Source organism: Anthonomus grandis, chromosome 6 (genome assembly GCF_022605725.1).
Source record: "Anthonomus grandis grandis chromosome 6, icAntGran1.3, whole genome shotgun sequence".
Classification (NCBI taxonomy): Eukaryota; Metazoa; Arthropoda; class Insecta; order Coleoptera; family Curculionidae; genus Anthonomus; species Anthonomus grandis.
Genome location: NC_065551.1, coordinates 527,920 through 555,183, shown reverse-complemented (window position 1 = coordinate 555,183; position 27,264 = coordinate 527,920). Strand labels below are relative to the sequence as shown.

Genomic DNA, 27,264 nt, shown 5'->3' with positions numbered 1-27,264 from the left:
CTGCATATCCACAAGCTTCAATTAGAAGTGCTAAGGATGATTTAGGTTTGTCTTTTTATTCAATTAAAAAAATGTTAGCCAATCATAAAATGCATCCCTAGAAGTTCACCAAGGTTCAGGCTTTGAAACAACAAGACTATCACAGAATTCTGTGAAAACATCCATATTGATGAAGACGTTGACTTTCTAAGAAAAATAATTTGGACCGACGAAGCAAAATTTTCCAGGGAGGGAATTTTCAATAGAAGAAATAATCATCAAAAAAAATTTAGTTTTAATGTATTTTGCCTTTTAAAAGATAAACAAGTAAAATTTTAATTCATGATAAACCACTAAATTTTGCCAAACTTCTAGAAATTTTAAGAAGTGTTGTGAGTATTTTTTTGGAAAATCTGCTATTGCAAGATTTTTCGTACTTGTTGGTTTCAACTTGACGAAGCCCCTGTGGAGACGGTGTAACAAGCGAACTGTACGACATGTTTGATGATGGATGGTTTAGGCATATAGGACCATGGGATTGGCCGGCACCCCTTGATTTTTATTTGTGGGGTAATATAAAGGTAAGGGTGTTCGCAACACCACTAAACAGTAAAGAAGAGCTACGTTAGAGAGTTATTACTTGTTTTGAAGAAAACTTCTTATAATATTTTTTTTGCTATTTTTACGTATAACTAACGAAGTATTTTTTAGTATAAATAAGCTTTTTTTATTCATTGGTTGTAAATCTAGATAAAATGTGATACATTTTCAACACGTTCTTGACCATATTGCCCATGGAAAATAAATAGTCGCATCAAAACTTCATTTGAGTAGTTAATAATAATGTTCCTTTTTTTTTAAATTGAATTTAATATATAAAACATAATTAATGGTAATACTATAACTAAAACTGTCACGATCATTATTAAACCATTGTGATATTTTCACAGCTAAGTAATTTACAAAATAAAAATATTTAAAATTATCAAATATCACGCAAATAAGTATTTATTTCTAAAACGGGGATACTTAGGTATAGGAATGTGTAAATATTAAATTAAAAGTATTTTAACTGTCTATCAGAATAAAAAAATTGAAATATAGGGGGTTTAAAAAAAATTTCGTAGATAAAGAATTTTAATTTAATTTTCGACGACCCCGTATAATACTGATTAAATTGGGTGGTGGGAAGTTAGTCACCCCCTTAGGTTTTTAACAAAAAACATACAAAATTATTTTTCTTCTCGAAAACCGCTAGAGATAGATGCAGGGAAGTATGATTAAAAAAGGCTCAAAAGGAAACAGGGAATCAAAATATCTAAAAATATATAAGGTGTTCCATTTACAAAAATCAAAGGTGTTGCAATTTGTCTATATAAGCGGCCACGCTACAGTGCTGAAAATATTTTAGACCATTGTCTGTTAACATGGCTACCACATTTTCTGAAAAATGCTACAGTACGTTCCATATACGGCTAACGTACCATCGGTCGTCAGTAACCTCGTCATATTGCTGATATGCTGCAATAATATCGTGTTTAATTTTTACTCGTGAAAATCAAAACTTTTGGTAATATATTTTTAAGTCACATGTTTTTCTAATAGATGTAACAAGCCCAACAGTAATCCAAGGTTTAAGACATTTTGTTTTTGAAGGCAGACATAAAGACTTGATTTTACCATAGACAACAGAAAAGTTATAATAGTAGTTTTCTTACAGGATATTGTATGCTAAGAAAGGACCTGATAAAGAAATCTCTGATCCTGAAATCTCGGATGTCATATCTCTGAAGTCTAATAAGAAAGACATGCTTTGACAAACAGCTTTAAATACAGAAATAATCGCTTCCATCATCTCCTTTAGTTCTGACCATGACTTAACAGATTATGTATAGACACCCAAATTCTAAAATGTGTATAGATGCTTTAGGCGATATTATATAAATCACAAAAAAAGGGAAAAGGTGCATCTCATTTTTTTCCCGATTCAACGCAAGCGACCGAACAACCAACTGGCTATAACAACACACCCAAGCAACATCAGGCCCGGCAAGGTGTTTCAAGTTTCGTTCGCCCGTTCTTTCGTTTCCAATACCACCTTTTGCGTAAGAATAGAACCTGACTGTGTCGATATTATGACCAACGTGTTATAAAATGTAGAGACGAAATTAATATTCGATTTCTTTACTATCTAAGTTAATTTAGCAAGCACAGCAATCGATAAATTGTTGTGTTTAGTGTGCGATGAAATAAAAAGCCTACTGTCGTTTTTTAAATAGTCGTCGAGGTTTCGCAAAATTTATTTGTTTCTTCATGGTATTTTAAAATTGAAGGCTTAAATCAAAATTATTAAACTAACTGACTTGTAGCGTTTTTATTTTATTTATTTTTGCTTTTATAACGTAATAATTTAATATTGTATGAACGTAGTACTGATCGCGGCATCTAGTGTAAAATCGGTTACCGACTTTGTAAAAAAATAAAAACTCCTAGATGGCGTTAGCGTCGCTTTGGATTTTTTTAGCAATTTACTGGAATCAGGTTGTTTGCCTCTCTCTCTTTGACTAATGTAATTTTTCTATCTGTCTGTCCTCTGTCATTAGTCACGTACGCCATGGCATTTTAGCTACAGGACTGTTATTGCCATTGTTTTTCCTGTTATTTACTATTACTTTGCCTTTTGGGATTAAATTGATTTCCGTACTCGCCGCAATTTAAATCTAAATGGGTCAACGTTGCATTCTTAATTCTTGTAAAACTGGGTCTGCGTGGGATTATCCATCAAAGAAGTACCAAAAAATTGCGTTTTAGCTTTCTTTCCAAATGGTGTGGTCTTCAGGTTAACAAGCTGAAAGATTACTTTAATACACCTTAAAGACCCTCCAACATCTTGAGGGTCTTAAGTGAGATCTTAGGTAAGGTCTTATGCAGGATCTTAAATCAGGTCTTCAGCGAAGTCTTAAAGGCCATCCCAAGACCATCCTGAGCCATCTCAGTTGCTGTTCCCATTTCCCATCATAAATTAGAGCTTTATCAGGATTTTTTGCCTCTTCATGATTTTATTAATTGGACCTTAGTCAGCTGCTGTTCTTGAATCTGCACAGTGGGTTGCCAGGTCAAACCACATAAAAAGAATGTGTTAGCAATGTCATGATTTCTGATTTGTTATTGTTATTTTGATTTTGGGACTAGTCATATGGCTCGTTATTAATTAATTGTTGTCTAGTGTCTAAAGTTCTTTCTTGGCAATTTGCACTGTAACGTAAATTGTATATCTACTGAAATAATATTTTACTTAAACCCTTTTAATTTCACTATCTTGATTTTCATACAGTATTATATGTAAGCAACCACACTGAAAGGTATATTTAGTTTTATTTGATTTAGTATCTGTTGTATAGTGTACTGTGCAGTAGGTTCCTGACTTTGGCCAAAGGATAGTTACATACTAGGAGGTTATATATATATATATCTATATAAAAATTAATAGAAATAAACAGTACTAGTGGTGCCTTATTGGGACCACATTTCAAACGCTGTTGTATAGCGGCCTAGTAGTCGCATGCCGAAACCACATAGTAAATGCTTGCTTCGGCGTCACCTCTCAACTCTTTCAAATGCCGCGCGATCTGTTTATTTGTTTGTCGGTGTTTTGTGATAAGTTGTCTGTCAGTCTCGCATGACTCTTTTTACACGTGTTTACTTATGCATGAGTTTTAAAGAAAAAACATCATGTCACGTAAGTTTTTTGTTTTATTCTTTTAAATATTAGTTTTAGTGTAGGTTTTTGTGAAAATAATTATGGTTTTTTTATTATAGAAGTATCATTTCTTATTAAAATGAATGTGGTTCCATTGGTGTCCACTAGGCCATAATAATATATCAATTGGGTACTTTTCTTATTTTTACGAAATTATTATTTGAATTTGGGAAACATGACCTCTGACTTGGCATTTACTATGTTGGATGAGATCCCGTCCGATTCGGGTTCCATTACTTCAGAGGCACCATCACAGGATGAAATCGATGCAGTTGACGCAGATGAGTTAAATCCAATTCAAGAAGACTTGCTAGAAAATATGCTTGACTCGCCATTGCCAACTAACGGAGAAAGTTTGGACTATGACAGTGAGGATGAACTTCCTTTATCAACATTTATACACCAGTGGACTAGTAATTCAGAATAGGCTAATATCCCGCACAGTTTTGAACAAACCAGTGGACCAAATATCCCCGAAAATACAGAATCGCCTATTGATATATTTTTCTATTTGTTTACAAAAGAGCTTATAGAAATTGCATTTGAAACAAATTTATACGCAACACAGGTGACTAATAATAACCGTTTTATTCCTACAACTTTTGAAGAAATTAAGTGTTTTCTGGGAATAAATTTGATGATGGTACTAACAAAGAAACCCAGTTACCCCGGATTCTGTTTGGATTTCTTAAATAGCTAGTTTATAATATAAAATTATTACATTGATTATTATTATATTAGCTAATTATTATTTTGTTATCCGTTAGATGGTAAGAAATTACATTAAGAAGACAGACAGAGCTGGTATAAGCGAAGATAGGATACGGGAGGCTTTCAAAAATATTTTTTCGAAAAATATGTCACAAAGAGAGGCTGCAAGAGTCTTTAACCTAAAAAGGCAGACATTACAATCTCGTATGAAAAAGGTTGCCGCAACCATGACACCGGAAAAATATTTGCAAAAGTTTGGAGATGATGGATATGAGAGTGAAAATGAAGAGAAAGGTATAGATATTTTGGTATTGTTTTTTTTTCATATTTTACACTTTGGATGTGCTGAAGAAAATAATTTACAACTAGTTTTATTTAATTGTAGGTAAATATGCTACGAGACTGGTGTTCTCTAAAGCTCAAGAGGACATGTTGTAGGACTATATCAAGCAATGTTCGAATATGAACTATGGATTAACATATAGTCAACTAAGACTTTTAGTTTATGATTATGCAAAGGTATTACCAAATTGCAAATATCCATCTACTTAGGATGTAAACAAAAAAGCAGGAATTGACTGGTTAAAAGGTTTTATGAAAAGACATCCTGCATTATCCCTACGTAAACCTGAAAGTACAAGTTTGGCAAGAGGTCTTGGGCTTAATAAAACTAATGTGCAAGAATTTTTTAATAATTATAAATATGTTTTGGAAAAATATAACTTTGGTCCTGATAAAATTTATAACTTAGACGAAACTGGAGTGACAACCGTTTTAAACCCTCCAAAAATTATTGCGCAAAAAGGGAAAAAGCAAATAGGCTGTGTCGCTTCGGCTGAGAGGGGAGAGCTGGTTACGTTTGTTGGCATAATAAGCGCTACAGGTAATAGTCTACCTCCTGTACATGTGTTTCCCAGGATAAGAAACATTGAAGAATATTTATCTGATGCACCACCCTTAAGCCTAGCACTTGGAAATAAGTCTGGATGGATGACTAAAGACTTATTTGTAAAAGCACTAGAACATATGGTTACACACACTAAGTGCAATAAAGAAAATAAAGTGCTATTACTGCTTGATAATCATGAGTCACATACAACTTTAGCTGCCATAATGTATGCACGAGAGCACGGTATAGTTATGCTTTCGTTCCCACCCCACACATCCCATAGGCTACAACCGCTAGATGTGGCAGTTTACGGCCCATTTAAAACTAAATGTGCTGTGTCCATGAACGAATGGATGATAAGTAACCCTGGCAAAACTGTTACTGTCAAACATATCCCAAAGATTACCAAGCAACAATTTTTGCAGGCTTTTTCTCCTCAAAACATAACCAGCGGATTTTCGAAACAAGGAGTATGGCCTGTTAACTCCCAGTCTTTTACCGATGGCGATTTTGACGGTTCTAGACTTTAGAGAATGAAGGAAAAGCTCAAGAAAAAAATATTTTAGATTCAGAGATGGATAAAAATTTACCTTCAACATCAAAAGGGATATCAAACGCTAGTAATCGTTCTCCTCTCAAAGAAATTGTAGAATATGAAGCTACATCAGATGTGGTAAAGGCCCAAAAAATACAGCTTCCCAAAGTTATAAAGAGTCAAGAGAAAAAAAGAAAACTAAAAGCCAATCAAGGAAAATCAAGAATATATACCGAAACACCTGAAAAAGAAAGAGTAGAGAATATAGAAAATGAAAAAATGATAAAAGTACAAATAAAATCGGAGAAGCAACAAAACAAATTAAAAAGGATTAATCAGAATTCAAGTGGCACTGAACAGATCAAAAAATGAAAAATTAATAATGTTAAAAATAGGATTTTTGAAGATACTTCTAGTGAGGAAGAAACGGATACTTTTTCAAGTGATAGCGATGACGCCGAAAGTTTCGAATCTTTACAAGAAAACGATGAAATTAAAACTGATGATTTTATATTAGTAAAGTTTGCACTAAAAACCTCAATAATTTATTATGTTGGTTGTGTAATAAATAAGGCAGCTGATGAAGAATACAACGTCAAATTTTTAATGCGAAGAGGAAATAGTAAAATATTTTATTATCCTCAAATCGACGATATAGCGTCTTGTAAACAGGGAAACATTTATGCAAAACTTTCAAAATTTTCAAAATCTCGTAGGGATCTAACTTTTTTTTATAACTTTGAAGTAAAAGAATTTTTTTTTATATTAAAATGTTTAAATAAACCATATTAAAAAGAATAGGGACCGTTTTTTTGGGTAAATTTATGTATGGCTGAATGTACCCCTTTGCCTGGACGATTGTACCCCGCAATGGGGCAGATTCAGCCCTTATAGGGATTTGTTTTGGATTTATAACAAAAAAAATATTATAAGTTAAATTAAACAATACTTCGATGCTAACATTAAGAAAAAGTGTAAATATTGTGACTACACTGAAAAATGGTAAAAAATGTGGACTTTTCAGAATTTTGTAAATCAAAAACCATTAAGTGGCCGAATGTGCCCCCCTCTCCCCTACTAATAAATGATATTACAACCTCCGCATCCGAGTTCGTATTATACCTGGCTTTTGGAAGCCGTTTTTTATATATTAATAATAATGGGGATCTCTGAGCATTTAAATTGCCATATGCAGAGGATTTATTTTTAAAAGGATGTTGTAAAAATTCGATAACGTTTGATATTCCAGCCACAAATCGATTAACGTTTCTTGAGTATTATTACAGTATACAGTATATTAACAGTATATTTTTATGTGCTATAAACATACTATTGGCAACCTCGGGATTCCTATCTGGAGGGCTAAATTGCACATTAGAGAGTTCTTGGTATTTGGAGTTTATTTTGATACATTGTTCGATTGTCAGGCAATTTTGAATTATAAATTGCCAGGTCGAAAGATTTAGAATCTTTGCGATGTGGATTTGTACCAAAAATGTTTAAAAAATCTGCATATATACTGGGTCTGTTTATATCTGAGAAAAGTTTCATAAATGTTTTCGTTATTTATAAAGTAGAAATTAAGTAAAGGAGTTGTAACTCACTGGATACAACCTTTCCAGCGACATTTGCCGATGCACGCAGGTTTTGGTCTCTGTCGCCACTTCTGACAGAATGTGACTCACATCTTCATATGAGAACAAAGTACCAGATCCAGACTACATAGTAAAATGTCTTTGAAGCGGATGCAAATAATAATATATATTTTTTGTATGTTTTATAACTTTGGTGCTTAGAGTTTTGATTTCAGGAGTTGTAATTTTAACATGAAACTTGTTTTATAATTTTTACAACAATGATTAATTTAAGTGAACGATTAAACAACGAACACTGATCAGTATCAACACATTTTTTATATAACATAGTATTTTTAATTGTTTTACTATGTGTTATATTTCTTTACATCCGTTTGTTTATGTAAGAACCAGTTTGGCAGTTAAAAGTTCTTAAAACTGCACTTTAAATAAACACACCAGACTGGATAACGCCCACAACTTAAAAGGTAAGCATCTCTAGAATAATTCATGCCAACCCACCACCAATCAGTGCTCTCTAGACTGATGATTGAATATCAGTCAATTTTTATAAAAAACAGAAATCTAAATAAAAAGTGATTATAGACTGCTGATGGCACACGGTATTTAAATGAAAACAAGATATGTATATTATTTGTTTCAATGCTTTAATTTTTCAAATCCTGTGACCTTAATTCACGGTTTAAAGCAAAACTTGCAGATGGGGTGATAGGTGCCAAAACAACTGTGAAAATTAATATTGCCACACTGATTACGGAATGAAGCTATTTTTTTATCAAAAGGTATAGATAACTTAATTAAAACCCAACCACAACCCAATACAATTTGTCATTATGTCATCCTGACTTAAATGAATGTAAAATATTATTGTATCTTTAAAAGGAAAAATCTATCTAGATACAAAAAAAATATTTGACTCTAGAATTCTGTTCTCGACGATTCGTATTTTACCTTGCCTCATGCCTGGCTTACTAACATTGTATCAGCGTTAAAATTATAGAAAGGCAAAAGGTGGAACATGCTGTATAATAACGTAGAAAAACAGCTCGCGCTAATAAATACGTGGAACCGACCAACCAAATTACCTTCCAACAACCGTGTCTTGTTTATTTACGGTCGCTTGTTATTAATAAAGTCCACACTTTGGACGCACACTGAATTTGGATGTGGGATATTACCATTCGACTGCTTAAAAAGAATAAATTAAACATGTTTTTTTTTTGGTTTGGTCATTATAGCGGTTTTCAGTCGTCAGGTAATAAAAATAGAAAAATCCTAGACTGCTAATGGCGATTCTTTACTTTTGCACCACAACCTTTTTTTTATACATAACCGACTTAATAGTTATCAAGCAGAGTGGATTTAAAAGGAAGTTTCCTCTAGGGCTTTAGGGTGATCATAAACTTCCTAAGAGAAGTTTCTATTTAAGTTGACTAACGAATTCTAGAAGACCGAATGCCCAACATAGATTTCAAATCGTCTATCTAAGGCTACAAACAGGTCGAGAGAAAGTTGGCGGATTGTCAACGACATCAGACAAGCACACATCAATCATTCTAAGGCTGTGCCTAACACCCCTGCTGATGACATTAATAATTTTTTCGCCGAAAATGCTGAGAAAATCCACAAAGATCTGGGTCCGCCATCAGCAGATCCCTTTAGTTATTTTTTACCTGATAATGGGGTTCAGGGTTCATTTTCTTTCGAGTAATATATACGATTATTAGGAATTCTCATATTTAGCTTAAACAGACAAAATCTAACAAACTTGTTCTGAACCCGTTCCAAGGCTAAGCAGCTGTTTACGTAAAATGGTAACCAAACCATTCGACCATAATCAAGCAGAGAAACTATCGAGATTTAAACTCTCTTGCAGGTCTGCAGTGAGAAATCTCTACACTTGCGAACCACAAAGCCAAGAACCCTGGACGACTTTAAGATTATATTATTAATGTGTGTATTAAAGGTTAGTTGTTCATCAAACCATATCCCAAGGTCCTTTATTGTGCTGCAGTACTGAATATTACGGCCAGCAACACTATAAGATGAATCATTCCTCTTATTTTCTTTGTAAAAAATTATAATATTACACTTGCTAATGTTTTAAAATAAATTATTAATACACCATTCATACAATTTGTTTAAATCCTGCTGCAACCTAACCTGGTCATGGGAAGATGATATTTGTCTATAAAATTTAACATCATCTGCAAATATCAAGAAGTTACTAATTTCAAAACAGGAGGCAATATCATTAATAAATATATAAAACAGCAGAGGGGAACAATGGCCACCCTGCAGAATACCAGAGTGGACAATAATTTTGTCTGACCTAGCATTACCTATGCAAACTTGCTGGGTCCTTCCCGACAAGAAATCAGAAAAACAAGTCACTGATCTCCCAGGAATTCCAAACAGTTCCAACTTCCTCAGTAATATGCCATAATTAACTCTATCAGAAGCATTGGAGAAGTCAGTGTAGATGACATCTACCTGATACCCCTTCCCCAAGGCAGTTAGTAAATCCTGATTAAATATCAGCAAATTTGTCAATGTTGATTTTCCAGATATGAACCCATGCTGCTCACCCACTCATTACAATGAAAATGCAACTGATCATAAATAAGCCCATCCAAAAGCTTTGAGATTGCAGACTGTATACTCACTCAAACTTCTATAATTCGCTAATTCACTGATATCACCAGCCTTAAATATTGGTACCACAAAGCACATTTTGACAAAAAATAATTGGGAACACTATCCGGACCTGAACTTGGGTTTGGCCTAAAAATTTTATCAAATACCAATTCAAGTGACAAATTTACATTGGGAATGACTGTATTATTTACCTAGTCTGATCGCAAGCACTAAGACTATTTGGGCTATTCTGTTCATACACAGTGGAAAAAATTGAGCAAAACCCTCTGCAATTTCCTAACATCCCAAGAATTCATTATCCCTGTAATTCATCAAATTAGGTATTCCATTTACCTCCCTATCCTTATTTAAATTAAACCAAAAACTTTTAGGGTCAGTATAAAGCTGCTGATCCAACTTCAAAAGGTGATTTTGATAGCAAATGTCACTCAAAGTTTTACATCTCTTTCTGAGATTAGAAAATTTTAAATAATCAGGTGCTCGGTTACTGATCCTGTAACACTTATGAGCCCCTTTCTTCAACTTAACCAGTGTTCTAAATTCAGCTGGAAAACCAAGAAGGAAACTGGGATGTTTTATACCTTTTTAATGATACAAAGAGTGCTATAGCCATTCCTAAAATATGATAGAATTGAGATACTATGACATTAATATTATTCGACACATAATTCCATATGTATAAGAGGCTCAAAGATGCTTGGTTTTGTTCTAAGAAATTGCCAGTATTTTTCATTTTATTTTTTTGGAATACTGTTCAGTTGTGTGGTCACCATATTTTCAAAATCACATAGTTTCCTTGGAACGTGTTCAAATTTCTCACTCTTTATACAAATATATTGAATAATTTTGAATTGAAATTAAAACCTGTTGGTATCTTTTTTGCTCTTTCTAAAGCATTTGATACCATTAATCATACTTTATTCATTACGGTATAGGAGGTCCGGCTTATAAATGGCTTGAATCATATTTGACAGGTAGAATCCAGGCTGTTAGATTGAGAGTTAGTGGTCAGGTGACCATATCTGATTGCAACTGTCATCACTGGGGTTCCACAGAGTAGTGTTCTTGGGCTCATTTTATTTTTACTTTTTATTAATGACTTGCCTTTCCTGGTTAATGACAGCTACATAACACTTTTTGCCGACGATACATCAGCAGTTGTCTCGGATACCGACTATCTGTCTATCCACTCAAAAGCCACCAAGTGTATAGCTGTTATTGCGGAGTGGTGCCAGAAAAATTGTCTTTGAATAGTTTGAAAACCAATTTCATTGTTTTCACTCCGATTCGAGCTATTCAGGACCGGAGCTTACTCCTTAGAGAGCAGTCATCAAGTAGCATCATTCAACAACACACCACCAAGTTCTTGGGAATTGTAATTGATAGACATCTATTGTGGGAGCCTCAGGTGGAATCTGTGTGCAATAGATTATCCCGCAGCAATTATGCCATCTTGCAACTTTGAGACTATGTGGATACATATACACTTAAAAGCTTTTATTATGCCTCAGTGCATTCCGCTCTATCCTATGCCTTATTAGCTTGGGGTAATTCCTCCAGTATTGGGAGAGTGCGCATATATCTTGGAGTGCGCATGTCAAGTACATAAAAATCTTTCCAACCACATGAGATCTGGAGATCTTAATTTTTATAGAACTCGAAATGCAGATAAATTATACATCCCTTTTACCCGGTTGTCGCAGGTACAGGATGCTCCGGAAATTACATCTCTCAAAATTTTTAATCATCTCCCATGTAGAATAAAGAGAGCTAAGACTTTTCCAACTTTTAAGAGGGCTCTTAGGACCATGTTAACTGACTGTCCTTTTTACTCGTTGACAGAGTTCTTTAACTGTAGATTTACTGACTAAATTAAGTTAAATTTGTTTCCTTTCATATCTTTGTAATTTTATACTATTTTTATTAGCATTCTAGTTTTTTTATTGACAATTCCTATACATTGTTATGATGTCGATGGAAATAAATGATTTGATTTGAAAAACATAAACTTCTTAGAGTATGTGGGGAGGGTATTAGAATGGAGAACCATGATTACAGATGATGGAACAACAGTTAAGCTTGCCTTCGTTTAGTGCTCGCAGAGAGATATTTGGCATACTATTTATGTTTAAATTTGTTAATTGCATGTTAGACTGTCCTACTCTCTTAAATTCAATTGGTGTTAATGTGCCGTATTAACGGCTAAGACACCAGCCAATATTCTATATTCCCTTTCATAAAACCTTGTATGGTGTAAATAATCTTATTAATAGGAGTTTATCATTAAATCAGCTAAGGGTTTACCTTGTTCGTAATAATTAAGGTTATATATGTATGTTTTATTGTTAAGGATTAAATTGGATAGTATTTAGGTAGGGATTATATACCAGGTTACATCTAGTAGGATTTCTATTTTTTGTTTTCTCATTAGTATATCAATTTATTTTTTATTTGCTTTTTTAGATTGTTATTTAAATGTTAATCAAACTTGAAATTTTTGTAACGGCTTTTGGAGTTTTTCCGTACGTTAAATAAATAAATAAATAAAAACAGCGCTCATATATTCGTACAATTTTAAATTATAAGTATTCTGCGCGTACAAGCATACAAGCATAGTTTCAAACCGTATAATGATATGTACCTACTTCCGGTTCAGGAATTTTATTAATTATTCTCCTATGGTAGGACTATTGAATCCTTCATGAGAGGTTTGTTATTAAGCATATACAAGTAAAAATCAGTCAATATATCTACTCTTACACTCCATACCTCAAATCTTTTAGTTTTCATTCAAGCAATAATAACTGGCAAAAAATTCAAATATACAACCAATGAAGAGAAAATGGTACTTACCACTAGCCATGGTGGTTCCAACCCCCTTCAAATTCCCTAAGGCAGTGATAGCTTGCTCCAAGTTGGGCAATTTTCTAAATGCTTTTTTCGTCTCCTGTATCACCATCCTTGGCGTGTTTACTTTTACCAGGTAACTCAGCTGCGGGTAAAATTTACCTCTGATCTGTTTCCATTTCATCGTTTGTACCAATTCCTCGTGGATCATGTGTGCGTCTTTGCCTCGCGCTTTAATTTTTTTTGGTAGTTCATTTTGGTACCTGGAATAAACAAGAAAAGTATAGTTTAAAATATATTTTAAAAGAAATGTAAATCCATGATGGTAATTAAAATAATAAATTAACAGAATAAAAAACGAGTTCCAGAGTACATTATTCTGAAACCGACGGAATTTCAGAAATCTTAATAGTACCACTCATGTGGTCAACATACACATTGATCTCTTGAGGGTTCCCTTTACCAATTCCATTGTACTCTTATGAATCTGGGAGGTGTCTCAAGTTTTTTGTTTCAAGTGTCAGATTTTTAACATCTTTTAATAAAAATACCTCATGTTTTCTTATTTTTAATTAGTACAAACTTGGTACATATGTATCGGAATTGTCACTAGACATATTAATTAATTAAAACAACAATAAAAAAAGAGTGGAAAGGGTAGCATGACAATGTAGAGTTTAAAGCTCCTCTAATTACTGGAAATGTAGAACTTCGTAACGACGTAATGAAAGGTCCATCCCATACATGAGACTACCTGGCAAAAGGAATATAACATTTTGTTTGCATTTCTAGTACCATAATAATTGACATCTTGACACTTATTACCAGATCTTTAAAGACTTCACAAGCACATTGGAAGATATAGGTGTTTATGAGGGTTGGGATTTTTTCCTTTTTAAAGATATGACGACACTACTGCCTAAATGGAAGTCTAAACGTCGACCGAATAATGCGTTTTTTGACATATTAAGGTGCATTCATATTCAATCAGCGAGCCAAGTTCGACGTTAAGTGTAAATTCAGCATACCAACAGCCGTTCACAATAGATTTATAAATTTAAGGGTCTGAACATATAACACATGCGCTGTAGTTATTTTTTCACTGATTCACCAATTATGGTTTTTATTATTATTTTGTTAATATATTTGTCGGGTTGCGTGTGCTTGTATTTTTATTGTATTAACATGTAATTAATAAATTATTAAATTATAAAAAAATTGAATTACGTAATCAGCAGGGAGAATTTAATGTCCAGTATTTGCTCCAATATGTTTTAAATTATAGGCCTCGTTATGATAAGGCAGCTCCATTATACTAAAAGAAAAACTGTGGAGCTTCTGTTGCAGGGTCTTTGAATACTACAAGTGAATTTTTACTTACAACTTGACAATACTTTCAGCACACATGCTTAACTCGAAAAATTCATCCATTATCCCAAAGATGCTGGTTATACAATTTTAACAAAGGTAAAAACACAAAATTTACAGCATCACAAATACATTTAATAAAATTACAAAGGTTAATGTTTCTCTCGACTAGAGCATCATCAGACCTAAACAATAATTAAAATGATGTAACCCGAAAAAAGGAAAATTCAACAAAAACTTACCATAACATACACAAAACACCTAACATATAAGTAAACAAAGCTTACAATAAAGTGGCACTATCTATGTACAAAGAACTCAACTAAACAATCAAATTACTTATAAATTTCGAATATAGAAATCTAACCATTATTTAAGAGTCTAGAACTATTTAAGGTTATTAAAAACTAGGTGGGCATCAAAATCAAACCTTTCATTAACACAGGACAGATCTGGGCTTTTAAAAGCTTTACTAATTTCCATTGTCTCCAACAAGTCTAGTTTCTTTACTTTTGTATCGTTTTTGTACCGATCTGGTGACTGTGATATCAATATTTTTAAATTTATTATATTGGGCCTTGTGTTCACTAACCCTAGTAGAAAATCTTCCTACCAGACTGGCCGACGTACACTGCAGGCCACTCTTTACACCTAATCTCATAAACTCCCGGAGAAGATAGTGGGGGTAGTTTATCTTTAGTTTTAATTAGATATCTTTTTAATGTATTATTGGTTTTAAAAGCTGGGGTTATGCCGAATTATATTGTATAATATTATCTGTTGTTGCTTGTTTACGAAATATATCAAAGGATATCTTATTTCTTTCCCTCTTAAGTAATAAATCTAAGAATGGTAAGGTGTTGTTCTGTTCCCGTTCGATTGTGAACTCAATTTTAGAGTGAAGAGAGTTGACATAATTATGGAAATTTGTACGCTCTACCTCACTTCCATTCCAAATCATACATATATCATCCACATACCGTTTATAAAAGATGATGTTATTTTTAAAATTACTGCTCATTATTTTTGTTTCTAAGTTACTAAGAAATACTTCACTAAGAAACGGCGATAAACAAGAGCCCATTGCTAGTCACTCTTTGTTATTGCTAGTCCCTTTTTGTTTGAAAAAACGGTTGTTAAATTGGAAAAAATTTTGATCTAACACAGAGAGAAAGAGAAAGAAGCAAAAGTAGATTATCCACCAAGAGTGAATCAAGTTTCCCCCTGAGAAGATCTTTGACTAAGACCAGACAATCAGCGGATGGAATGCTTGGAAATAAGTTTTTCACGTCTAGCAATATAAGGTGGAACTTGAACATTCTGAATGCTTTTGGCAAAATTCACTGAATTTGTTACAGAATATGGCGCTTTGAAGTTTGAGACATGTCTAAGAACGTTATTAAGCCAAGATGGTAACTGGTAACAAGGGGAGTCAACAAAGGAAACCACAGGTCTAATTGGCATGCTAGTTTTATCGACTTTTGGCAACCCATATAATAGAGGTGTTTTAGGGTTCATGGGATATACTTTTTGTTTTGTGGAATTAAAATATTCTAAGGTTACCAAGGTCATGTCTAAGACTTTTTTTAATTTATTAAAGAATGGACCTGTCGGATATCTGTCGACCTTTTTTACCTATTATAAAAAAAAACACATGCTTAAGTTGAATTTTATTGTGAATGGTCCTATTACTTATAATCTACTTAGCATGCGCGTCCAAGTGTCACTCCATCCACGAATTGATTGTGAATTCACCTTTAGTGCTCTCTCAACATGGCAAAAGTTTCCCCAAGCAGTCAAACCATATGAAAGGATTAAATGAACTGCAGCATAGTAAAATGTTTTTAAAGTGAAGGCATCAACATACAACCTATTGCACACTGACTCCCCAAACAGCATCATTATTTTGAAAAAAAAATACCTCTACCATACGGTTGTCTTATTACCCTTATCTTGCGCAAAAAAAAATTTTACGATCAAGCAGTACACGCAACGTAACTCATTCCCATCGACCAACTGTGGTCTACCATCGATGGTTACATTTCCCGTCTCCCATGTCACCACATTAATAAACCGGTAAATGTACAGGATGTTCACGCTCGAAGGACCGCCGCTTTTAGCTTCTTGTATGATAAAAATGCCCGTTATTTTTTTCTCGTAAAAGTTGTGTAAAAAGAAAGGTGACAACATTGTCTTGAATGTCTCGAAAAATGTTTAATTTAAATTTTATTTTAAAGAAACGAGAACGCAAAATATTCAAGAGTGAGCAACCCATTTAATGTGAAACAAAGTGTTACAAAACAGATAATATTGTTAGAGAGTCGGTAGGTGTAATTAAGTACACCAGATAATGTATCATTTGTAATACTGCGATATGATAAAAGTGTTATTTAGTAATAAATAAAGGATTAAAGTATAAATTATTTATACCTCGTTCAATTATATTTTCTTGGTGTTTATGATATGTGGGCATAATCAGGGCTTTAAGCAAGGTAATCATATGACTTTGTGATCTCTGTAAGTGTATTTTATAGTAATTTTGTAAAGTAGCATCAGTTTACATTATTCTAGGTTATCCTTAAAACAGGATAATTGAGAAATAACTCAGGGATCCATTATGGGCCCTCTTGTTAGTTAAACATTATCTTTGCCTTGTTCGAGGGTGATAGATATATGCTGCTGATACTGGTTTTTGGTTTAATGCATGGAACTCATTCTTAACAAACTCACACTATGCAATATTTTACTAAAATTTCTTTCATTCTTGTTTTATAACCATGTATAGGAAGCACACTTATTGCTATACCCAACTTATTAAAAAAATTGACCTCCTTTTTATAATCAAAACTACTTTAACATCTATGAATGAATGAATTAATTCATTTAATAAACACTCTTAAGACTAATGCAGCACCTGGGATTGACGAAATATCTGCACTATTTTTGAAAAAGTATCATAAACACCCAATTCTACACCTTGTAAATTTAGCATGTGAGACTAGTGTTTTTCCCTCAAGTTTCATCATACACATGCCATTGTAACCCTGTTGCATAGTAATTATAGACCCATGGCTTGAATCAGTAACCTTTCAAATATCATAGAAAAATGCATAAAGCTTAGACTTAAAAAAATATATAAAATTTTGTCAGAATTCCAATTTGGATGTAAACAAAATAAAAGTACAGAAGATGCGGTCAATTGTCTTATAGAACAGAAAAGTGCTTTGACTATGACGAGAGGTGCATGGACACATGACATTCTGCTAAAAAAACTGGATAATATCGAGGGATCCCTTATAAACTGTTTCAAATTTACATTAACCAAAGAACACAAAGCACCAAAATAAATTGATGTGTCAGTTTGCATAGGTTGGTAGAATATGGTGTGCCACAGGGAACTGTCCTGGGACCCGTATTGTTCTCTATATATGTTGCAGTTGTTACCTAATGTCGGCCTGGTGTGTTTTGCAGATGATACCATAATAATGATTAAGGAAAAGTCTTGGGAGGATATAAAGACTGTTGCGGAGTCTTCCATTGAAAAAATCAAAACTTAGCTTGGTTTAAATTATTTAATACTAAACTTAAAAAAGTCAAGCTTTTTATGCTTTTCTGTAGATCCAAGAACATCTAGCACATTAAAAGAGATCGCATTCAAATTCAAAAAGTGCTTTATTATCATAAAATATACATTTTGTTGACAAAGCATAATATATAAGAAAAACCTAAGCAGTACATACATAAATACATTGTGAAATAGATTCAAACTTGCTATACAAAACATATCTAAATTAAATCATATACTTAATGATAACAAGCAATCAATATTTAAATATTAGAGCTCATCCTGATAGAATTCATCCACACTTTAATAAGCCCTATTTAAAAGTGGTTTTTTTAATTCACAGCGCAAATTTTTAAGAGAAACAGTTGTTCTTAAATTGATAAACATTTTTCGACCCTCGTAAATCAGAGACTTTTTTAACAGAGAAGATTTGGGAATTGGTAAAGGGAGAAAGTGAATTTGACGTGTTTTTTGTTGAGGAATAGGCCGTAAGAGTTCATCACGGTTTTTAAAGAAAATGGAATATGTCTCCAGTATGAAAAGCGATATAAGAGTTAAAATTCTTTGAGTGACAAAGTGAAAATTGTGAAGAAATACACGACTTCAAGAATGCAGATTATGCAGGTCTTAACAGCTACCTTCTTAATGCGGATTGGGATAGTTTATTCTTATCTGATGTTAACGCTAATGTGGACTGTTTGTATAATGCATTGGGCAACGCTCTCACATATTTTGTACCTATCATAAAAATTAACAATAAATTCAAGTTTCCAATATGGTTCAGTGCAGAATTGAAATCAAATGGCTTGCAAAAAAGATTGGCACATGCAAAGTATAAACAGTCTACAAGCCGTTGAAGACTATGAAATGTTCAGTAATCTTAGAGCAATCTGTAAAAATCAGTGCTACTCAAACTATATTGAACAAACCCAATCTTCTATTTCCAGTGACCCTAAATATTTCTGGAAATATATAAGAGATAAGACACAAAATAACAGTATTCCATCTACTGTGAAATATTTAGATACAGTGGGTGAAAACGGCCATGAAATAGCATCTTTATTTGCACAATATTTTTCTTCAGTCTACTCTCCTGATGAAATTGATGTTCAGGAATTTACGCAGCCTGATAATATTGCATGTTCTTTTGATATTAATAAAATGCATGTACAAATATCTGGTATAAGTCTTTGAAAAGTTAACCAATGTCAATGTTAATAAGGGCCCTGGGCCTGACTGTATTCCAGCTGTCTTCATAAAACACTGTGCTTTTGCTTTGGCACGTCCACTGTGGCTGATTTATAATTTGTCTTTCAGGACAGGTAGTTTTCCAACCTCATGAAAGTTAAATTATTGGACTCCTATTTTTAAGAATACTGGTCAGGGGGATGATGTGAAAAGCTATCGTCCTGTTCCTCTGGCTTGTCACTTTGTAAAGGTTCTTAAAAATTTGGTCACAGATTTTTTATCAGAGAAATTTAAAAACATAATCTCAATTAAGCAGCATGGGTTTGTCAGGGGTAGGTCCATTACCACTAATTTGTTGCTTTACAGCTTTGTCGGGGACCTTGGGGAATGGTATGTCGGTTGATTCCATATATACTGACTTTTCCAAGGCCTTTGACAGGATTAATTATACTCTCCTGGTTACGAAATTGTCACTCTATGGCATCGGTGGTTGTCTTTTGGCCTGGTTGAAGTCATATCTGTCTGGAAGAACACAGATTGTAAAGACAAATAACTTTTATTCTAGTACTTTTCCAGTGACTTCTGGGGTTCCTCAGGGTGCCCATCTTGCCCCTTTTTTATTTAATATTTTTATTAATGATGTTGTTCATTGTTTTGATTATTCAAAGTCAAAGTCAAAATATACTTTATTTGCTAAGTTTACAAACTTGTGCTAAAAGCTTCCTAATCCTAGAATTTATAATACAAGTATTTATTTGGTTATACAGGATACAGGACAAAAACAGAATACAGAATCGATTTTGATTGTACATAGAAGCATATTTTAAATAATCAAAGCAAAAACCAAAAAGAAGAAAAGAAAAGGCGAGAACCAACATAAAAACAAGAATAATAAAAAAAAATAAATCTGATCAACAGATATATTATTAATTTTAAATATTAAAATGAGTCGTTGCTGAAGTAAGCTTTTGGTAAGATTAATTTCTTTAGTTCTCTCCTAAACTTTTTAAGGTCTGTAACAGTCGTAATCGAAAAAGGAACATGATTAAATATTCTACGACTAATAAATATAAGAGAGTTTCTCGTAAGTGAGGAGGTGGGGATTGGAAAAGATAAGTTGCCCACTTGACGAGTATTATGACTGATGCAGGATGGTGGACTTACGGACTTATGTATGAGTGTTGCAGTTTCCAATATAAAGAGTGGAAAAACTGTTAAAATTCTTTCAACTACAAAAAGAGGTTTACAAGAGACTCTCAGACCAACACCACACAGATACCTTAATGCTTTTTTCTGAATAAAGGCCCAAAATGTGGTTGTCAAACCTTAAACTCTCATCAATAAAGAGGCCGAGAAATCGACAATAATCTCTACCATGTAGTGGGCTCTGCTTATCAAACAAAAAACCCTCTACATTACACTTAAAGCCTAGAACAAAAGTTTTATTAACATTGAATACAAGCTGATTGCAGATGCACCACTCTTTAATTTTGTGAAGGTCCTCTACTATGAGAGATCTGACTACTTTTTGATCTTTGTTATGCCACAGAATTGTAGTATCATCGGCAAACTGAACCACTAGTCCATGCAGTGATAGAGAGCTTAAGTCATTAACGTATAATAAAAATAGAATAGGACCCAACACTGACCCTTGAGGTACACCACATTTAAGATGTGCTATCCCTGACGAAAATCCAGATGCAACCACTCTCTGGGTGCGGCCAGATAGGTATGACTTCAACCACCCCAAAGCCACTCCCCTAAATCCATAAAAATCAAGCTTTGACAGCAGTATACCATGATCCACACAATCGAAGGCCTTGGACAGATCACAGAACACCGCTGCTGCAGCCTCCTTGGAGTTCATAGATAGATAACGATAATGTAATGTGTTATTTTTGCTGATGATGTTAAGATTTTAAGAATTATAGACAGTAACTTGGCACATCATGAACTTTGTTCTGATCTTCACAAATATGAATTATGGTGCAAGAACAATAAAATAGTCCTAAATGCTAAAAAATGCAAATATATTCAATTTACCAGGAGTTTTAGTCTACCATTTCATCAGTACCATCTAATGAGTTCACTTAATGAAAAGGTATCAGGGATACATACACAATGATTGGGGTGCTTTTTGATTGCAGACTAACTTTTTCAAAAAATATTAAAAACCTGTGTAATAAGGTTTACAAAATGTTGGGTTTTATTAAGAGGCACACTCATGATTTCAGCAGTATTGATTCCATCAAACTTCTGTACTTTTCATTGGTTTGAAGTCAACTTGAGTCGAATTCATGTATATGGTCACCTTATTATGCTAAATATATAATGTGTCTAGAAAAAGTTCAACGTAAATTCATAAGATACATTGCTTACAAGCTTAATATTTCTTGAATTGATATTAATTACAATAAAACGTATAGATTGCTGAACATTCAAAAGTTGGAGCCTCGACGTAAAAACTGCGACATTGTCACAACATACCAGATTCTTAACAATGTAATACAGTCTCCTGAGTTGTTGTGTCAGTTTAATTTAAATGTTCCTACTACAGTGTTGCTACCCTCAAAAAATTTCACAAGTTGAGCAGCAATACATTTTTCAAAGATTTTTGAGATTATGGGCAGCAAAGAGATAGGACGGTAGTTCTCGGGCCTATCAGGATCACCCTTTTTAAAAATAGGTATTACCCTGGCTGATCCGAGCACACCTGGAAAAGTGTTCTCCCTGAAGCATCTGTTTATTAGTTTTGTTACTGGAACTATGATAATGTTTTGTTTTGAATATGCAGATGACCTAAAAATCTTTACAATATTTAAGAAGGTATCAGATTTTCGTGCCCTGCAATCTGATCTTGCAAATTTTGAAAGGTACTGTACCTTAAATAAATTATTTATTAATCCAGAAAAATGTCATTCTATACTTTTTTTAGCAGAAAACCATCTCAGACACAAAACAAATGTGATGTCTATCTCGTGAGCACTATCTTGAAGTATGTAGAGTTTATTAAGGATTTAGGTGTGACGTTGGATTCCAGACTGCTATTTGATATTCATATAGAAAACATTGTTCAGAAAGCTCTAAAAAATCTCATTAATATTATTATATAACGCATTCGTTAAACCTACTATAGAATATGCGACAGTAGCTTGGAATCCAATGTATCACAAATATATTGACCAAATTGAAAGGATACAACGCAAGTTTGTAAATATAGTAAATTTCCGCTTTAATAGACAAAGACATTTTTTTACTTACTATGATAACTTAAAGTTTTATGGTATGAAGCCCTTTAGCCCTTAGAGAGTCGTAGAAACAATTTTGATTTATAAAATTATTAATAATTTAATGCCCTTTCTGTCTGGAAAATTTACATATCAACGTTAATCCTTATATTTTGCTTAATAGATCGACCTTTAGCATCTCAAGATATTCTTCAAACTATTTGTCTAACTCTCCATTGTTCAGATGCGCTCGTAGTTTTAATACTTTTCAAGAAACTAATTTGAATAATGATATATTTTTCTCCAGTATGGCTTCATTTAAGCGATACTTAAGAAATTCTACCTAATTTCGCAAGGAACGATAAATATTTTCCTATTTTTCCTATGTTCATATGTATATATGCTTCTTTATTGTTTATAAGAGATACTATTAAATAAGTTAGTTAGGTTTATATTGCTTGGTATATTTGTTAGGTTTGGTGAAAATGTAATGCTTGGCAAAGCGCTTACTTGTATTTAAATTCATAAGATATTTTGTGCTTTCCTGTTAATGGATTCCTTAGTCTATCTATAGGAGAGCCTTGTACTTAAATAAACTGTATTTCTTAAGCTTTGTTAACAACAATGCATATTTTGTTTTGAGATTATTAAAGCATATTTTGAATTTGAATTTTGAAAATTTTTACAGCTTTTTAATACTTTCTGAATATGTTTTTCATTGCTTAAATTATCATATTCCGTAATAACTAAATAATCTTACTTTTAGTAATAAATAATCTAAAATCGTTTGCCAGAAAATGTCATTCGATCAAAGCAAAAAACATGCTTTGATTGAGGAGCAACTAATTTGCTGCAAACCACAACTATAAATGTGCATTAACAAGTAATTTCCTAACATTCAGGGAGTTGTCAGAAAGTACACCAATACCAGGCACACCACCAGGCACACCACCAGAGGTAGGTCAATGGTAAAAACCAAAAATATAATTCGACATAAAATTCAACCCAACATTGATCACTCTCTAAGATTACAAACCATCAGCCCTAACTACCTACCAGTCTGCTCTCTTTTAAATATGAACTAATTGAATTTCAACCACGAAAGCCTTGCTGAGGTCACAAAATAGGGTACAGCAATATTCCAGGCTATTGTAGGAAACCATGAACTTGCTTACCAGACTGAGGACTACCTGAGTGGGATCTCGCTCACTTCTGAACCCATACTAATTGCTTGTAAAAAGTTACATTTTAAAGTACATTACAATTTGATTAGCCAATTAAACGAGTACTTGGGAGTGTAATTTGATGACTCCTCCTTGTCGCCTCATTTAAAAATGAGTTACAGCTACTAGTTTCAGCTTAGAAGGAAAAACCTTTCCTAATTAAACATGTCTTTGTTGGCTTTATAAGAGAATAAACAATTCCATAGATGTCGTTACTATGATAAACCATTTTCATTCATTTTCTAGATGACTTAGGTTTTGTAAAGGATCGAAATCGATCTGTTGTGTGTTACCTACAAGTTCAGTGGCAATAGTAAAGAACTCATTTTTTCTTTGACAACACAACAGTTTTTCAAATAATATAACGTTTTTCTGGAAAAGACTGTAGAATCTAACTAAGGGGTTCTGACTAATAGACAAAATAGATATTGAAGTTTTTCAGATCATATCTCGTGCTTTGGTTAATGGTTTATTTACGTATGGTCTGTTTAATTAATAACATTTGCTTTATGAATATTTGGCCTCAGTTCTTGGTCTTATAGGCTAAAAAGATGATGTACAGCCTTAGTTGAAAAGCCTCACACTCTCATTTCAGTTTATCTTTGACTCCCTCATGGTTTTTTCTCACAGTATCACCATCACCTTGCTATAATATAATACCTGCGAATAACGTGAGAATTAAATTTCTTGGAATAAATCATTCTCTATTTCTTAGGGAGTTAAGACAATGAAACATTTCCAAGTTTGTTTGCTAAGAACTGTAGTACTACCGAGTCTTACTCCCCCGTAAGTTTAAACTAATCTCTCCGGTTGAACAAAAACGTAATTTTATAAAGTACCGTAATCAGAGGCGTTACCTCATGCAACATTATAATTTCTAAGAGAACCCAAACTACATTGCGGCCATTCAGTGAATATAACATCGACTGTTTTGTAAACAATGGCCAGTTTTTCTACGGATATATGGCATTGTGTATTTGGGTTGCACAGTGAAGAAACCAAATCAGTTTAAGTTAGTAGGTTGATTTTGTTTGTTTTCGAGGCGGTTATTTCACGGTTCTTGGAGACGCGTAAAACTAATAATATTCATTTTGAGCTTTTAGGTTAAATTTATTATTTATTCATCGGTCAACGTATACAACATTTAGGCCGTCGTCCCACCAAAGATACACGACAGCGACGCCACTTCTCCGCGATGTCGCCAGCGTGTATCTTTCGTGTCGAACCCATGTTTTAAAATCATTTTGTCTCCACCAACGCTGCGCCGAAGACACATCCAAATGCGTATCGCCTTCGTGTTGCCGGGAGACTGGACGTGTCAGTTGCGAAGCAACATTCAAGCTGTGTGTGTTGGCGTTTTTTTTTTCATTTATCGAAGTTTTGTTTTTTTGTTTATCATGGCACAACAAAATGCTGAACTGGATTTTAATGGATGTCTGTGCTGCTTCTTAGCAGCAACAAACATACTTTTTTTTTTTTCTCAATAAAAGGATGCACCCACAATTTTCTTTTTTTTTGCCTTTTTATTTTTTTTTTCTATTCCGCAAATACCAATACATTGCAACCACATCCTCGCCTTCATTCGATGACATTTTGAACTAAACTGAACAACTAAACGTAGGAAACACGAAACGCGTATCTTTGGTGGGGCAACTGCATGTCGTCTGAATGTGTCCAGGCGAAATCGTATCGCCTTCGCGTCGCCGTCGCGTATCTTTGGTGGGACGACGGCCTTAAAGTACAATATATTAGTAGCTAATAGTAATATAAATAAACAATACTTAGCTAAGTATAACGTAAAGAGTGGGGCTAGGGTACTACTCCAAAATAATAGCTCTAGCTAAGACTTAAATTTATTTAAAGAAGTGCCGAAAAAGTCAAGACCTTTTGCAAATCTATTCGCTATAGAAGCTATTCTGTTAATAGGACTAGTTAATAGATAGGATGTTCTGCAAAAGGGAATATGGAGAAGCTCCTGACCTTGTCTTGTGTAAGAGGATACATGTATAAAGAAAAGGTACAGACACTCTGGACTTCTAACAATATCATTCAGGATTTTAAATGTAAAGCAAACATCAAAGAACTGCCTTGTAGTTGATAAAGAGTGAATACTCAAGTATGACATGGTCTCAGAACAGGTAAGATTCAAGCCTGAATTCAAAAGAGCATATTTTGCAAACCTGATAAACTTGCACTGAACATTTTCAATCCTCTTAATGTAAATGAGAAAATGAGGTAACCAAATTATATTGGAAAATTCAAAAAGGGATGCCGCCACTAGGTAAATATATGGTGACTTTAATGCTGACACATTGATCAGGTCTTTGCAAGATTCTCTTGATAAATCTAAGCAGTTTATTAGCTCTATGAATGGTATACTCAAAGTGGTTGGAAAAAGTAAGTCTTGGGTCCAAAAAGACACCTAAATCATTGACTGATTAAAGCTGCTTTAAGGGGATACCTTCAATAACATATTGACAAGGGGGAGACCCTTAAACGAGTAAATCACATGAACCCACATTTCTCAATATTAATTGACATTTCATTCAACTTACACCAGGAAAATACTTTGTTTATATCTCTCTGGGGCACCTACTGATCTTGAAGAGGAAGAAATCCGTCGAAAAATCTTCAAATCATCAGCAGACAACAAGAACTCAGATTCTAATAGGGAGCCAAGATGATTGATAAAGAGGCTAAACAATAATGGTCCTAAGTAGGACCCTTGAAGTTGTTAAAAATGGGTTTGACAGAAAACCACCAATCTTAACCCGCTGTTTTCTATCCATCAGATAAGACTTAATCCAAAGTAAAAGGGACCCGTTGATGCCAAGATCTGAATTATGAGAGATAAGAATATTATGGTTGACCTTATCGAAAGCTTTACTAAAGTCCGTGTATATCGCATTATCCCGCGGCAAAGGATTTAAAGATGTAGTTGCTAAAAATAAACAAGTTTGTATCCACAGAGCGACCTATGGTGAATCCATGCTGTTGATCCTCAATTATTTCCTGAAATGCGTCAGACAGAACCACCTCTACACAGTGCTTAAACAGCTTAAAAATTGCAGAGAGAATACTGATGGGACGATAATTAGTTACATCATTTTTATTCCCAGATTTATAAATAGGACATACATGAGATAGCTTCCAATCATCTGGAAAAATTCCAGATGTGAGGGACAGATTGAAAATATGAAAAAGTAGAAGGAAGAGGGAATGGCAGCACTCTTTTAAAAGCCTGTTTGGAATTCCATCGGGACCTGCTCCCTTTCTGTTATCCAGTTTAGCTAATGCTGTTTCAACTGTAGTAGGACTGAGGAACGCCCTGGTTGATATGATTAAATTTATATGGGGTATCAAAGCTGCTTAAAGCATTAAAAGGGTTAGTATTCTTGTTAAATACAGATAAAAACAGTAGAAGCGCCTTGGTTGGCATGAAGCTTTACAAATTTCCAAAAAGTTTTGCTATCGTTTTCTATTGCTATAGAGAGCCGAAGCTCATTCAATGTAATGTCTTTAGCATTCACTAGATAATGTACGACACTCAGAGCGTAGAGCACTAAAATTTGAGTAATCAGTATTTGATCCCGATTGTCCTTCTGTGTGCTATTTTTTTCTGAATTACGAGACTTTTTAATTCTCTCAAAAACCATGGTGGGTAGTGTTTTTTTATAGGCACTGATTCAAACAATCATGAGCAACAGAATAGAAGTTTG

General features: G+C 33.6%; 1 protein-coding gene across 1 annotated transcript in view; it reads right to left on the bottom strand.

The window, feature by feature from the left end:
* The window catches only part of LOC126737395 (uncharacterized), an 86,693-nt gene that overhangs the window by 36,734 nt on the left and 22,695 nt on the right, over positions 1-27,264 (bottom strand). Inside the window, exon 2 of the mRNA XM_050442286.1 lies at positions 12,981-13,237. Within this exon, the coding sequence (XP_050298243.1) occupies positions 12,981-13,237 (257 nt within the window). The remainder of the gene's footprint in view (positions 1-12,980; positions 13,238-27,264) is intronic.